The sequence below is a fragment of the Penicillium robsamsonii genome, assembly GCF_028829455.1.
Source record: "Penicillium robsamsonii strain IBT 29466 chromosome Unknown utg000003l_segment0_segment0, whole genome shotgun sequence".
Lineage (NCBI taxonomy): Eukaryota > Fungi > Ascomycota > Eurotiomycetes > Eurotiales > Aspergillaceae > Penicillium > Penicillium robsamsonii.
The window spans coordinates 2,577,769-2,592,416 of NW_026643221.1; the positions used below are offsets into that span (position 1 = coordinate 2,577,769).

Consider the following 14,648-nt stretch of genomic DNA (forward strand, 5'->3'; position numbering starts at 1 on the left):
GACTTCGGGAATTTAGTGCCATCTGTCCCCTCCACTACGCTGAACTTTCTCCAACTCACCTTCTCCCACAACTTGGATCATTCCCAAGCCAGATACTCAACGAGAAACACAAGGGGCCTCAAGATGCTCACTTCCGGCCTCACAAATGCGCCCCTCACCAAAGCACTTCTAATCTACACGATCGCCTCGTCGATCGCCCTCTCCCTTTTCGACATAAAGCACCTCGTCGTGATCTATGTATCGCCTCATTTTTGGCCCTATGCCCAGTTCTGGCGTGCATTGGTGTGGCAGGTCGTTGGCTTCACCAATTCCACCGAGGCCCTCTTCGCTGCGATGCTGGTATACCATATGCGCGTTGTCGAGCGCGCGTGGGGGAAACGGAAGATAGCGGTTAGTCCTATTTGTCGTATTGTCTTTGTTCCTACAGATATGCATACCCATGTGTGTCATTAAGGAGTAGAAAAGCCGAAGACTGTCATCCATGACCTGGAAACTGATTGCTGACATCGTGATACTGCTTGCTCTAGACATTCCTACTCACCACACTACCCTACACGACTCTCCTCCCGCCAATTCTCCTTGCCCTCCTAATCCGCCCTCTCTCCCTAAACAACTTCAATTACCTTCCCTCCGGCCCAACAGCAACCATCTTCGCCCTCTTGGCGCAGTACCACGCCACTATCCCATACACCTACCGCTACCGCATCGGATCCACGTCCTCCCCCACTACAACAAACAATACCGGCAACAATACCAACAATGATCCCTCCGCCGATAATAATACACCGGCAACCCAGCCCAAGCCCCCCAACACCAACCCTATCCCTCCTTCTCTCCGACAAAACAACTACCTACATCGTCGCTGCCCAGCTAGCCCTCTCCCAGTTCCCCGCAATGCTCTTACCATCAGCCCTGGGCTGGATCGTCGGTGTAGCCTGGCGCGCAGAGCTGCTACCGGGTCTGTCACCGGCGAGCACCGGGTTCCGGGTTCCGGCTTGGGTGGTTGGCGAGCAAGAACGGAGGGGTGGTTCTGACTCCGGATCTGGGTCTGGTGGTGCGGAGGGGGAAAGGTATGAGGATCTCCGACGGAGGTTGGAGGGTGAAGTTGCTGCTTCGGCTTCTGGGTTGGAGGGGTCTGGTGGGCAGGCTCAGAGGCGCGCGAATAATGCCGGGGAGGTTGGTGGCGGGTTTGTTAATCGATTGACAGGTGATTGGTAAAGATCATCTGTTCTTTGTTTGAGTTATGCAAGGCTGGTTGAACATGTCTATCTGGTATAGATCTACTAAGGACAGTTGGGACGGATTCTTGGGTTAATAGGAGGCGCTATTAGACATAGCCCGTCTCATACCTTCATCCTCGATCAATTCATATGGTGTCCCCACGTTTGCAACTTATGGCCTCCAATTCGTACTTAGAGTGAACAATACTACAATACTCGATGATCAAAGAACGAGGTGGGTACTAAATCGAAAAGGCAGACAATATCTGCAAAAGCATAATCTAGAATATCAACTAGCAAGGGCGTATTTCCGCTAGAGTGTGCCGACTGAAAACACCACATAACGCCATATCATCAATGTCTATAATCTTGAATGGGACATTGTTACCGCCCATTGCGACTCCGTCTCATATTTTCCTTGCACTCGTTACAATACCATTTAACTAATAGAGACAGTTAGCAACCTAGACAATTTCAACAAGGCAAAGAATACTCTTACCATTCTTTCCAGGCGGTTTCGTCAAACCCACACACGATAGATGGAACCATTCACGCGGACAGGCATCATTGTCACAAGCAACCATCTCGCCGAAACTGATTTCGTTACAGTAACAGTAGCGTGGCTCGCCCTCCTCGTCTTCATCATCGCCCTCGTGAAGCGACTCGTCGTCAGAGGGTATTGCAGGCTGTGGGATGGGCTTCTTCTGAGTTCGTTTGGTAGAGGCCGGGTCTTGACTTCGTGTGGGCCGGGCGCGGGGTTGGCTGGGCTCTGTGAATGCGGGGAGGATAGGGGTCGATGTCTTGGAATTTCGTCCCTTGGTCGTCTCGACCTCGGTAGAACCGGCTTTTCCATCCACATCCTCGCGCTTGGACCCGGCGGGAACGGATGTTCGACCGTTGGCATCGCCTTCATAGTCACGGTGTGTGTCTGCATGGATGAGTTCATTCTTGGCGGGTCCGTCCCGGGGTATAGATCTGGTATCGGCAATTTTGTCTGCGTAGGGAATGTGGTTAATTAGTGGTTCCGGGAGGAGTGGTTGAAACGGCATACTGTTGTTTGGGCGGTTTGAAGCGGATGATGTTGGCCGCGCGCGCGAGTTGGTTGTAGGTCCGGAATTTTGGGCTCGTGAAGATTGTGGTCTTGATGTGTGGGGTCCTGGGCTGGCAGCACCACGCGGGCCATTGAATGTTCCAATCAAGGGCGACGGGGCCAGAACGGGCGATGCAGCATTGGAAGCGTTGGCCCTAAAACAAAGTCAGTTGGATGTAGTAGTGAGCGCAGGCGAAATGAGACATACTTCTTGCGTGCAGCAGCAGCTTGATTTGGAGCGCGAGACCGCTTCTTCTCTGCTGGGTCTTTATTCGCAGCTCTCTGGCTCCCAGCACCGCTAGCAGAGCGTTCCATCGGAACACTAGTGTCTACCGGTAGTGGTCGTTCCACCTTGCGACGCTTGGGTGCACTCGGGTCAGCCGCGTGGTCTCCACCTCGAGATTTCCCACTATTGGTCTTGCGGGCGCCCGAGCTGCGCGTATCCTCGTAATCTGCGTCGGCCTGTGCCCGACGTTGCTTGCGTGCCAGAACAGCATCGCGCCGCGCCTCACTGCGACTGGCAGCTTCGGCCTCTTGAAGGACGTGCGATAGATCCTGTCTTTGCGCTACTGCTTCCCGGCGCGGGCGTTCATTGGTCGCAGCCTTCGCGGTACTCTTGTTAGAGTACGCCCAGTGTGTCAGACTGCCTAGTCGAGCCTCCTCGCTGATCTCTCCTGCAATGTATGGGAACACCGTATCCAGCCGGACAACTTGGCGATCTAATTCCTCGTTCGCGTTCGAAATGACGTGGTTCTTCTCATCGGCGGTCATCATCAGGTCCGAGAGGCTTTGGCGTACACGATCGAAGAGAAGCCGGCGGCTTTTGCTATCGGGCAGTTCCGGCGATTGAGATATATCCTAGCGCAAGAGAGACGCTATCAGTAAACGCTCAGAGTACCCCATTAGACAGATCGTGGAGAAAACTCACCTTGGGCAAAACATCCTCCCGAATCACACCCCCGACGATAGGCGCCGGGTTGGGAGGATGAGGAACGGGCTGCGATTGGGAGGAGAACTGGAGTAACTGCAGCAAATTTTCCTCGAGAGCCCACGCCTTCGCATCAACTTCCTTGAGAAGCGAATTGTGGCGACGGAACTCGCGCGGAAGTGCTGTTATAGCATCGGTGAAATGCGTGAGCGCAGGATAGAAGCCGTGAGGAACAGGGGATGTGGAAGGAATTTCATTTGTCGAGCCTTGGCCGAACGCGAAGGATGACCGTCCGATGATTTTGGAGGTTCGAGACGGGTTTGTACGTGTCTGACGGGCGGACTGTCGGATTCCTTGGCCCGGGGGATTATTGACTGACGATGAGACAGCAGACATGTTGAAGGGCAGAGTCGGGACTGGGAGCTGCGCCGTTGGAGGAGGGTTGAGGTGAGCCTACCTCAGTTTGAGGAGGAAATAGTAAGTTTTGAAGAATCAATGGTATTCGGCAATGATCAGGGAACATGTACAATAGTCAACACCTCGCGTAACAACAGGAGGACATCGATGCAGGAGAAGCTGCTGCTGGGAAGTTTGAGTGCGGAGAAGAGCAATCAAGTCAGGTGAGATTGTTGCCTGCGGCACTGATCAGGCATCAGTTGCTGAATCATCCGAGCACGCGGGTGATGTCATATCAAGCATGCCCAGAATTAACACAGTTGATATGAGCTATAGGGATTTTAAAAGGCATACACAGAAAAGAAAAAGCAGGAATCTTGGAAAGTCAATGATTCTTTGTATTTTACATATAGCATGGATTCTAGGTATAGACGGGGACCTTACATTAGGACAACCAAAAGACTGTCCTAGCATAGCCTATGACTGTAAACCTAGGGACACATCGATAACACACGAAGGAAACCAGTAAAATAAAACAGGTAGTACAACAAGGAAATACACGCTAGGTTCTAGGAAGACCAATGAATATACGACACTCGACTTGATGCAAGTGTCAGTGCAAGATCCCAAGTATCTTCATCAACAGAAGTCGAGCCAAATCAATAGGAAGGCGTTTACTCGCCCTTCAGGTGATCCTGGTGAACGGAGAAAGCATCCTCCAGAAGCTCCTGCTCCTCCTTGAGGTGGACGGCCTTGAGACCAGTAGCAACGGAAGCGCTACCAGCGCGACCAGCGTACAGGACATGGCGACGGTTGTGGTGCTCGGTAGCGTTCAGCAGACTCTCGATACGGGGTTGGGCGTAGGACCAGGCACCGGCGTTGAGAGGCTCCTCCTGGGCCCAGACGATGTCCTTAGCGTTGGGGTAGCTGTCCAGGTTCTCCTTCAGCTGGGCCCAAGGGAAGGGGTGCAGCTGCTCAATACGGGTGATAGCAGTGTTGCGGATACCGTTGGCCTCGCGGTGCTTGAGCAAGGCAGCGTAGACCTGTCCAGAGCACAGGATAACACGCTCGATCTTCTCGGGAGCGTCGATGGCGGTGCCGTGACCCTCATCGGGGATGATCCACTGGAAGTGGGACTCGCCATTTAGGGCCTCAATGTCAGAGCGGGCAAGGGGGTGACGCAGCAGAGACTTGGAGAAGAAGATGACCAGGGGCTTGCGGAACTGGCGGTGGATCTGGCGACGGAGGATGTGGAACAGGTTGGCAGGAGTGGTCATGCAGGCAATCTGCATGTTGCAGTCCTGGTGCTGACGGTCCAGCTTGTCAGCCGAGGGGAACACACGGGGCTCCTCGTTGCAAAGCTGGAGCCAACGCTCCATACGTCCGGAAGAGTGTTCAGGACCCTGGCCGTCATAACCGTGAGGCAGAGACACAACCAGACCGGAACGCTGCAGCCACTTCGATTCACCGGAGGCGATGAACTGATCAATGATACACTGAGCGTTGTTGGCGAAGTCACCGAACTGGGCCTCCCACATGACAAGGGCGTTGGGGGAGGTCAGAGAGTAACCGTACTCGAAGCCGAGACTAGATTGTATGTTAGAGTCGTTGTTACGCGGGGAGTTCTGTCAATTCAAGAACTTACCAACCAAACTCGCTCAGGGAGGAGTTGGAGATGACGAAGCTGCCCTGCTTGTCACTGATGTGCTTCAGGGGAGTGTAAGTGCGCTCAGTCTGCTGGTCGTGCAGGACGGCGTGGCGCTGAGAGAAGGTACCACGCTCAACATCCTGACCGGAAACACGGACATGGTAACCCTCGTCAACGAGCGAACCGAAAGCGAGAGCCTCAGCGGTGGCCCAATCGATGTTCTTGCCCTCATCAACAGCCTTCTTGCGTCCGCTCAAGATACGCTTAAGGTTGCGGTGGAGCTCGAAGCCCTCAGGAACACCGGTACCGGCGATCTTGTCAGCAATGTGCTTCAGGGACTTGTCACCAACAGCAGTGGGCAGGTGAGGCAAGACCTCGTTGGCTAGCTCCTTGGGAGACTTGAAGTTGTTCCAGGCAGAAGTCAGCCACTCCTTGCCGGTGGGCTGGTAGTCCTTGCTGCGGTCGAAGCTGTCGCCGAGCATTCCCCAGACCCACTTCTTGTGCTCATCAATGTCCTCCTTAGTGAAGGTACCCTCAGCAATCAGCTTCTCGACGTACTTGTCGAGCTGAGCCTTCTGCTCAGCGATGCGCTTGTACATCAGGGGCTGGGTGAACGAAGGCTGATCAGTCTCGTTGTGACCCTGCTTACGGTAGCAGACCATGTCGATGACAACGTCGCGCTTGAACTCGGCACGCCAGTCAGCAGCGATCTGACAGACATAGTTGACAGCCTCAACATCGTCAGCGTTCACGTGGAAGACAGGAGCGTCGATGGACTTGGCAATGTCGGAACAGTAGGGAGTGGACCGGGAGTAACGGGGATCAGTGGTGAAACCAATCTGGTTGTTCACGACAAGGTGGATGGTACCACCGGTCGAGTAGGCCGGAAGGGAGTGGAATCCCATTGTCTCGTAGACAACACCCTGGCCAGCAAAGGCAGCGTCACCGTGAAGCAGAACACCCATAGCGGTGTCGTAGTTGGTCTCGTCTTTGTTGTAGTGCTGGATGGCACGAGTCTTTCCAAGGACAACGGGGTCCTCGGCCTCGAGGTGAGAGGGGTTGGCAACCAGAGACAGCTGCACACGCTTACCGGAGGGAGTAGGACGCTCGAAGTTCATACCCAAGTGGTACTTGACATCGCCGGAGCCCTCATCGGAAGGCTCGGTAGAACCCGCAAACTCACTGAAGATGGACTCATTGGGCTTGCGGACAACGTTGGACAGAACGTTAAGACGACCACGATGAGGCATACCGATGACGATGTCCTTGATGCCGTAGTCGACACTACGATCGATCAGGGCCTTCATACCGGGGACCAGGGTCTCGCAACCCTCCAAACCGAAGCGCTTGTCGTTGGGGAACTTGGTAGCGAGGAAGGACTCAAAGCTGGAAGACCAGATGAGACGGTCAAGGATGCGGCGCTTGTCGTCAACCGAGTAGTTGTAAGGTTGAGGGATCTCGAAGCGATCACGGATCCACTCGCAGGGCTTGCGGTCGGGAATGTGAATGTACTCAACACCGTAAGAGCCGCAGTAGATCTTCTCGCAAGTGGCGATGATCTCGCGCAGAGTCATCTTCTTGCGGGTCTCGGTGATGAAACGGGGCAAGATACCGGGTCCAAGGGCAAACTCCTGGCTCAAGTCACTCTCGGTGAAACCGTAGTGGTCCAACTCGAGCTCCTTGGGTTTGTCGTAGCCAAAGGCCTCGGCCTCTCCGCGAATGCCGAGAGGGTCGATCTTGGCCTTGTGGTGACCACGGGCCTGGTAGGCGCGGCAGAGCAACTGAACCTTCAAGTGGTTCGTCACGTCAGCACCACCGGCAAGTCCCTGGCCGGGCATATCTTGGGGGACACCACCGGTAGGGGTGGGGACGAGGGTAGGGGGAGGAGTGAAGGCCTGGGAGATAGGCATTTTGCCCTCCTCCATGTTCTTGAAGTAAGTCTGCCATGAGATGTGAACACTCGAGGGATCCTGCTTCCATGCCATGTACATCTCATCGATGTAGTTGGCAGTGCTACCAGTAAGGAAAGAATCGTTGGGGTCCTGTCCACATAAGGGCGAGATCGCGCCGTCGCATTAGTCGAATGTCCGTTTGTTTGTTTCAATTATCGGGAACCCGGATCGGATCGCTAACGATCATGGGATATTGTTGTTGCTTACCACTCCTTGAATTTGGCCCTCCGCGGGGGTCGCGTAGGACCGGGCACCGTTGAAAGCACGGTCGACAACAGCAAGAGGCCGACGAGCGGTCATGTTGAAGCCGGAGCTTTTTGAAGCGCTGCGAGCACTCGTGGCGAGGTGGAATGAGCGCCGGCATGATGAAGAGGTCGCACCACGCAGCATGCCGCTGTTGGTGGCCTTCAAGGCAGTGTTTCTAAACATTGCGGGATTTTTCTTGGATCAAGGTCTAATAAAGTTTTCGATTTAGAGGAAAGGGGAAACGGAAGACAACAGTTCTGGATTGCTGGCCAAATCAGACGTCAAATAGTCAGATTCACTGCATGCTATAGTGTCAGCCTGATATTGCCAGGTTGTTCTGCAGCACGCAAACCGGAAATACGGAGGAAAGGAATGGGCGTAAGTACACGTACGAATTAAAATCACAGAACAGGTGTCTCGACTAGTATTGCCGTAGCACCTGTATAGAATCGGGACTCATCAGAGAGCTAAAACGCTCTAGTGAAAACAAAGTGTGGAGAGTTGGGAAAATGAAGCGAAAGAAGAGCGCGAAAGGAACCTTGGAAGAGCTGCCGAGAATGACGGGTCTCACGGCAGTGAGGCTGGTGCGCTGACTCAGCCCGACTTACAACCGATGCCCGGGGACAGAAACGCCCCAATCAGCCACTTCGCTCCGCAGGCCGGCTAAGCGCTCGGCCTCTACCACGGGAGTTTTCGGCCCAATGGGACCAAAAGGGATTACTATTAATCATGGATATCTCTAACTAGTGTTTTTTTAGATGAGATGTGTATATTGAAATTCAAGATTTCCATCAGATTACAATCTGTATTAATATTAACATCTAAAGCTATAGAACATTCGATAATTCATGAAATCGTGACAATGCGAAAAATCACCGCACAAAAGGGCATATGCAATATGCAAAGACATAATAGATCATTATATCCAGACAGGGAAATTGGACACCATATTACAAGACATTGAGTCGCTGAGGTCCGCTGGTGGGAATTTCCTCAGAATCTGGCCGGCCCGACAACGCCGAAGCAGTACGTAGGTAGCTGTCCTCATGGGAATAGCCGACACTATTCGAAGCTCCCTCACCAGCAGTGAAAGGTCTCGCTTCAGAGACTGTTGGGCTTGATTCGGCACCATTCAAGCTTGCACGGTGAGAGGGTGAAATCGTATGTGGTGGTGGACTGCCTGCACTGCTGCGCAAGCTACCGTTGCTCCCACCCCAGGCTCCCCGGCGTAGCTTCATGAGTGCGCTTAGTGACATTTCATCGTCGAGATTGCCCATGTCAACCAGCTGCGCCAGCCCAGGGCTCGCTAGAGCTGAGTTTGGATGGGTACCGCCGTGAGCCTTGACCGAGATCATGGAGTTGCGTGTGCTCCATTCACTTCGTTCAGTAATAGGGGTCAAGCTGGGCTCCTGAAATTTGCCGCGACTGCTGTGGTTCCGTGTGATACCTTCGACCCGTCGCGGACCAAAGTATCCACCGTTGGTTAGCTCAGAAGCGCCGTTGCCATCTGCCTGTGCGTAGAAGCCGAACTCTTGGCCGTAGAAGCCGTCGTCATCATTCTCAAGAGCCTCGGCGTTAGCAGCAGCAACGATTGCATCGTCGAAGTACGAACCATCGTAATCATCGTAGAAGTGATCATCGTAGACGTCTTCGAAGGCCATGACATCCGCAGTTTGGCTGATCCGGCTATCATCAGAAACCAGACCTGGTTGCGAGTCTATCGTCTGCGATGTTTGAGCTGCACTGTCTTGCCCCTGAGATGCTTCGCTCATGCTGAACTTGCGCTCAAAGCGCCCACCATATGATGCTTCGTTGGCTGCAAAAGCGAGAGCATTGTGCAAGATATCTAAATTTTGCTCTGTAAGCACACCACCATGGGCACGGGCAGGGCCCATATTTGGTATTGGCTCGCCGAGGGGACCACGCTTGACTGATCCTGTGACCCGATAGTCACTGGCCACACTAGGCATGTGCTGCAGTCCTTGGACTCCCTTCTCTGCCATGGGGCTTTCTTTCCCTGCCGAAGAGTCATCCCCGTCAGGGACCGCACTGTCCGTTGGTAAGGGTGCTGCAGAGGCATTGGCTGGTTTTCGTTCGTATAGATGGCTGTTTACATCATCAAATATAGATTCATCAAATCCACCATCTTGGTTGTCGACAGCAAGATCTCCGAAATCGCCGTCGTCGAAATAAAGATCATCATCATCGTCGAGGATTTGGGCAGCTTGTTTCGTAGCCGGAGCCTGGGGAAGGGTTGACATCTCATCAGTTCTGGCACCTAGGGAAAGTGGTTCCCCTGGCACTTGTTGATCGAGGTCATCGTTTAGTTGTGTGGTCTCAGAGAGATGAGATGTAAAGTGAGAGGTGTTTGTAGGGGCTGGTGGTGCAGCAGTAATCGGGTTACCAACAACGGGTGACAATCTTGGGATAGACCAGGACTTGGCCTCGTTGATATCTCGTGAAACGGAGAAGTCACCAAAATCATCATCATCGGCGTCTGCATTGACACCGGGAATCTTTTCTTCCAGACCGTCCAGGTCGTCCATCATGTCATCATCGAAATCCTCGTCGAAGTCATCAAAATACCCATCCTCCATTCTGCGAGACGCTTCCTTGGCCTTATGCTTCTCTTCTAACATTCTCTCTTGCGAAGATGAGTCTACTCCGCTCATATCGAAGCTGAATCGAGAGGCATTGCTCTTGAGATGTCTCGGCCTTGCCGAGGGATTGAAAGGCACATTGGGAATAGTATCTTGGTCTTGAGGGTGCTGAGGGTGAGCATGGGTAATTGCTTTGGGTGGGCTTGGGGGAGGTTCCTCTGCCTTGGATTCAAGCTGCTGTGAAAGATCAGTTCCATCTGGTATATGGGATGGCAAGTTCCGTGCAAAGACAGGCAACGAGCAGTCAGGACCAGGCTGTGATTGGCCTGTTAATAGTGAAGACTGAAGATAACCCTTGTTCTCCACCTGTAAAACATTCTGGTCCTCAAAATGTTCCTTGAAAACAGGCGAATGGTCACTGTGCCGTTTTGCCTGGTCACTCCAGTGGGCGACACGAGGTTGACTGGGTATTTGTGGTGGTGAAGTATCCTGCCCATTCACCAGTGCATCCTGCTGGGTAGCCGAAAGATTGCGGCGAGGCCGAGGCGCCGAGAAGTCATGGACAATCTTTCCACGAATTCTGGGATCATAGTCATCTGGCATAGCAGGAACATTCCGGTTCTTGATTTTGACATCCTCTGCCCGAGAGCTAACCATCTGCGAGGAGCGCCTACGCGCAAGGAGAGACATCGGATTCAAGAGATGGAGCATCGCCTTGCCCGATTTGTGATGTGTCTGTTCTACGGACACATCACGATCTCCGGTGCGCCGGACAGTTGTGCTAGCATCCATCTTGAAATCCTTTTGCAGCATTGTTTGTTTATCCGCCGGCGAATCATCCGTTGAGGTTCTGAACCGGAAATGACCTGACCCTGCTGCCGCAGTTGGTGATCGTTTCTGCTTGCCAAACGAACGTCGAAAGGGCGAGCTTGGTTTAGAGTTCGATTCTGCGTCTGCTTGGTCAGACCGTAGACCGGTCACAGACAGTTGAGAATTATTCGACTGGGACGTAAATTGTTCTTCCCCGCAGTCGCCAGGGCTAGAATGAGGACGACTTTCTTTTTCGAATGCCGGTGACGGGACTCCAAGAGTGAGCGAGGAGGATAGCGGCGCGACCGATGAGCTAATGTTGAGCTTGGAAGTATCGATGTCGAGCGGCGACTCATTCGAGGAGGGGCCATCGGGTGAGGGGCGACCGTCGAAGGTAGTGGTGAGCGTAGGGGTATCCGGGATCTCTGGGAGCTGGGGAGGGCTGCTATTCGGGCTTCCATTCGCGCCTTTGACGGGTAAGGGCGCGGGGATTGACGCAGGCGATGCGGACCAACGCCGATGGTCTCGGCGCCAGTACGAGAAGACGGTAGACGGTGGCATGACAGTTATGGGCTCTCACAACCCCAAGTTGAGTCACGAGAATTAACAAGGGGCGTAATGGTCCATTGCAGTCAACTGCATGTGTCAAACAAAGATGTCATATACAGACTCTGGACCGTGGGGGATGCAGAATCCACCCGTGGACCTCTTGAGCCTCGAGCTTTTGTCAGCCTATTAAACTCGATTTGACGAGAAGAAGGGGTAATCCACAAGCAGTAAATTTCAAGAGGTATCGATCTTTCTATTTATATATAAAATGAGATCAAAACGCGCGGCTAAAAGTTAGGTTACACCCATCTAGCCCTTCTGTGGTGTCTGGGCCTGTCTACAATATCGCGTCACATTCTTGCCCCTACTTGCTTCATTTATTGTATTTTCTCGCGATAGATCAAATCCCCGAAAATGCTTTAACTCCTCTAATCGTACAGCTATGCTACATGGATATCCTTCGAGAAAAGTATAAATCAAAGAATGAAACGCTCAAAATGACCATATGCTATGCTAATAAAACATAAAGCAAAAATTAATTGATGACGCCTTCAGCGAATGCTTTGCCTCCAGCGATCGATCACGTTCGGGTCGGTTTGGACCGGGGCAGGATGTTGTGTTATATTGGAAGTATATCCCATGCCATTCATTCCCATCGTCGCAGGGTTCATAGGATACCCATATTGCTGTGCCATCGGGTATGCTGCAAGGGTCGGATATCCCCTTTGTGGTGAAAATTGTTGCATGGACATGCGGTTTCCATACTGGGACATGGTGACAGGCCGCTGATTGAAAACATCATACGACGACTGGCGAGCAAGCTGGGCAGGACGACCCTGTGTAAGCGCAGCCATGCTCCGGCGCATTCGCGGGTTCTTTGCGGGCCCGAGTTGGGCAGCAGCCTCTTTCTGAAGGCGACTACGTCGTTGTGCGAGTGTCTCTTCCTCGCTGGGGCCGGGCACTTCTTGGGCGTCTTTGGGCGCAACTCCAGCCCTAGTGTCAATTTCGGCCATCAAGTCGCTGGCGAATTTGCTCTCCGAGCGGTTATGTCCCTTCAACCGTTGAAGTCGCTCGGCGAGGGTTTCTATCTCTGTCTCACTCTCACTCTCAGCGGCCGGCTCAGGAACATGCGCCGGAGGCTCTGCTGCATACACTGTAGCAGGACGCTTCTCCGGCTGCGGTACTGGTTCACCGCGCAGCCTAGCACGGCGTGAGCTCAAAGGCTCATTTTCTTCTTGTTGCCGCTTCTCGATCAGCCCTAAAGGTCGGTCGTCGTCTTCGACATTGGCTTTCTCGGGGTACAACATGGCCAGGGGAACGTCTTCGTCTTCGTCCCGCCCTTCCCAAGCCAAAGCAACGGGGCGCTGCCGCCGTTTGTCACTTTGCTTTTGGGCCATTTCGTCCATTTCTAACAAAGTGGTCCGCATGCCGTGGAAAGCTACAGGCACCACCGTCCGGCGTCGGTGCTTCAATTCATGCTTCCGCAACTCCAATTCGGCGATAAGCGTGTTTGGTGGACCAACATAATCCAATTCTTCCTCGTCCTCGTCCTCTTCATCTTCGGATTGCTCATCACTTTCGGTATCAGTGCCTTCCGACCCTCGCTCATGGACGTGCTCATCATGGTTTCTATACGAGTCATTCCCGGCTTCCGATCCATGTGGCGAAGTGACAGGGTCTCCATACTCGTCTACATTATTAGTGCTATAAGGCTGGCCAATCGTGGCTCGCGAAAGACGGTTTGTCTTTTGCCCTGCCATATCTTTTGTCAGGGTCTTGCGTTTTGATTTGTTGTAGATGAACGCGCCGATATGACCAGCATAAGGGTGATCAGTGAAAGCCGAAACAGGTGCATTCGCAGAGGCATCCAAAATGCTCTCCAGCGTAGCAACCGCAGAATCTTGCTTAACCTCGACCTGGAGTGATGTACCCGGCTGATCAAAAAACACACTCGCACGGAGATGCGGTGGTAGTTTCGATTTGCGTTTATCACCATGGCCATCGCGTGGGTCTTTTTGATCGCCGTCAGGCAGCATAACGGTTGACTTTCTATCATCAGCGGTGATGGCGCCTGCAATGCGTGTGCGACGCTTATCCCGGTCGATGTTTTCCTTGCGCGACAACTTCGGTGGCAGATTCAACATGCGTGGGACAGGGGCTGGATAGAACACCATATTCTCTCCTGCTTGCGGGTGTTTATAATGTTCCGGCTTGCGGGCGAGCGGCGGCTGCTCCAAAGAAACCTGACGACCCGGTTCCATGGGTGTGAAATGGACGCCATCAAAATCGGTGAATAGTGTCCGCGCCTGCTGGGAGGTATCGTTCGATGCGACCGAGGCTCGCCGCTCTAACTCCGCTTCTACGGGAACTCCTTGTGGGACATATTGGTCGTAATAGTAATCGCTCTGGGTATTGAAAAGGGGTTGTGGCGGTGGTAGATCAGGGAGCCCGGGAAATTCGTCCACTTCATGCTTATGTTCATCATGTGCAGGCTCCGAGAGCTGAGCCAGACGCACCCCTGAAACGGAGCGCTGACGCGCGGGGGACACATTCGATCCATGGGCGGAGGAAATCGTACGTGCTGGGGAGAATGCACCATTCCGGTGAATGATTGAATTGGACGCCGAACTGACTGAGCGTTGCTTTTGCTCTTGGTCGATGCGGCGGATCTCGCTCTCAATATCTGCGGAGCAAGAGCTCAGTTGCTCTGCACTTTCTTCCAACCGCGTCACATTTCCTTTGTAGGCTCCTTGTATCGACTGCAAATCCGGAGTAGGGTGGCTGAGGGGTACGGGAGCCTCACTGCATGCGCTGTGGAGAGGGGGATCGGGAGAAGGATGTTGCGGGACGGTTGTATTGAGTGGTAGAATGCGGAGGCTGTTGGATCGCTCGGGGGGAGGATCGGCGTCATAGTCATCGTCCTCCACCACATCGTAGCTGGTAGAAGTCATGGAGCGGATCATGGAACCTAACTGACCGAAACTGGGATTGTCTGTAGTTTTAGCAACCTCTAGGTGGCTCCCTCCCCCGATGTGATCAGTATCAAGTGGCAGCTGCTCAAATGCATGTCCGTGAGCGGGCGATGGGCTGCGTGATGCAGAAGCAGAAGAAACAGAAGCCACCTCGTGGTCGACTTGAGCGACGGCATTGTACGCCATAATATAGGTCTTAGTCACCGACTGTCCATTCAGACCAGTTCTAATTGATAG

At 53.3% G+C, this 14,648-nt stretch overlaps 5 protein-coding genes across 5 annotated transcripts; 1 reads left to right on the top strand and 4 right to left on the bottom strand.

The window, feature by feature from the left end:
- Positions 1–123: 123 nt before the first annotated feature.
- dscB lies at positions 124–1,218 on the top strand (the record flags this gene model as incomplete). The annotated part of the gene is made up of 3 exons (XM_057229957.1): positions 124–390; positions 528–715; positions 798–1,218. The coding sequence occupies 3 exons, from the start codon at positions 124–126 to the stop codon at positions 1,216–1,218; spliced, it is 876 nt and encodes a 291-aa protein (XP_057085047.1).
- Positions 1,219–1,604: 386 nt separating this feature from the next.
- On the bottom strand, positions 1,605–3,634 carry N7447_005696 (putative PHD finger domain protein (Ing1); the record flags this gene model as incomplete). The annotated part of the gene is made up of 4 exons (XM_057229958.1): positions 1,605–1,663; positions 1,720–2,465; positions 2,519–3,168; positions 3,239–3,634. 4 exons carry the CDS (start codon positions 3,632–3,634, stop codon positions 1,605–1,607), a joined length of 1,851 nt encoding a protein of 616 aa, XP_057085048.1.
- Positions 3,635–4,308: 674 nt separating this feature from the next.
- On the bottom strand, positions 4,309–7,741 carry kgd1 (alpha-ketoglutarate dehydrogenase KGD1; the record flags this gene model as incomplete). The annotated part of the gene is made up of 3 exons (XM_057229959.1): positions 7,442–7,741; positions 5,280–7,324; positions 4,309–5,221 (listed from the first exon to the last, which is right to left on the bottom strand). The coding sequence occupies exons 1-3, from the start codon at positions 7,661–7,663 to the stop codon at positions 4,309–4,311; spliced, it is 3,180 nt and encodes a 1,059-aa protein (XP_057085049.1). The 5' UTR covers positions 7,664–7,741.
- Positions 7,742–8,430: 689 nt separating this feature from the next.
- On the bottom strand, positions 8,431–11,451 carry N7447_005698 (uncharacterized protein; the record flags this gene model as incomplete). Its single annotated transcript, XM_057229960.1, has 1 exon — positions 8,431–11,451. The coding sequence occupies one exon, from the start codon at positions 11,449–11,451 to the stop codon at positions 8,431–8,433; it is 3,021 nt and encodes a 1,006-aa protein (XP_057085050.1).
- Positions 11,452–11,990: 539 nt separating this feature from the next.
- On the bottom strand, positions 11,991–14,597 carry N7447_005699 (uncharacterized protein; the record flags this gene model as incomplete). Its single annotated transcript, XM_057229961.1, has 1 exon — positions 11,991–14,597. One exon carries the CDS (start codon positions 14,595–14,597, stop codon positions 11,991–11,993), a length of 2,607 nt encoding a protein of 868 aa, XP_057085051.1.
- Positions 14,598–14,648: the final 51 nt, after the last annotated feature.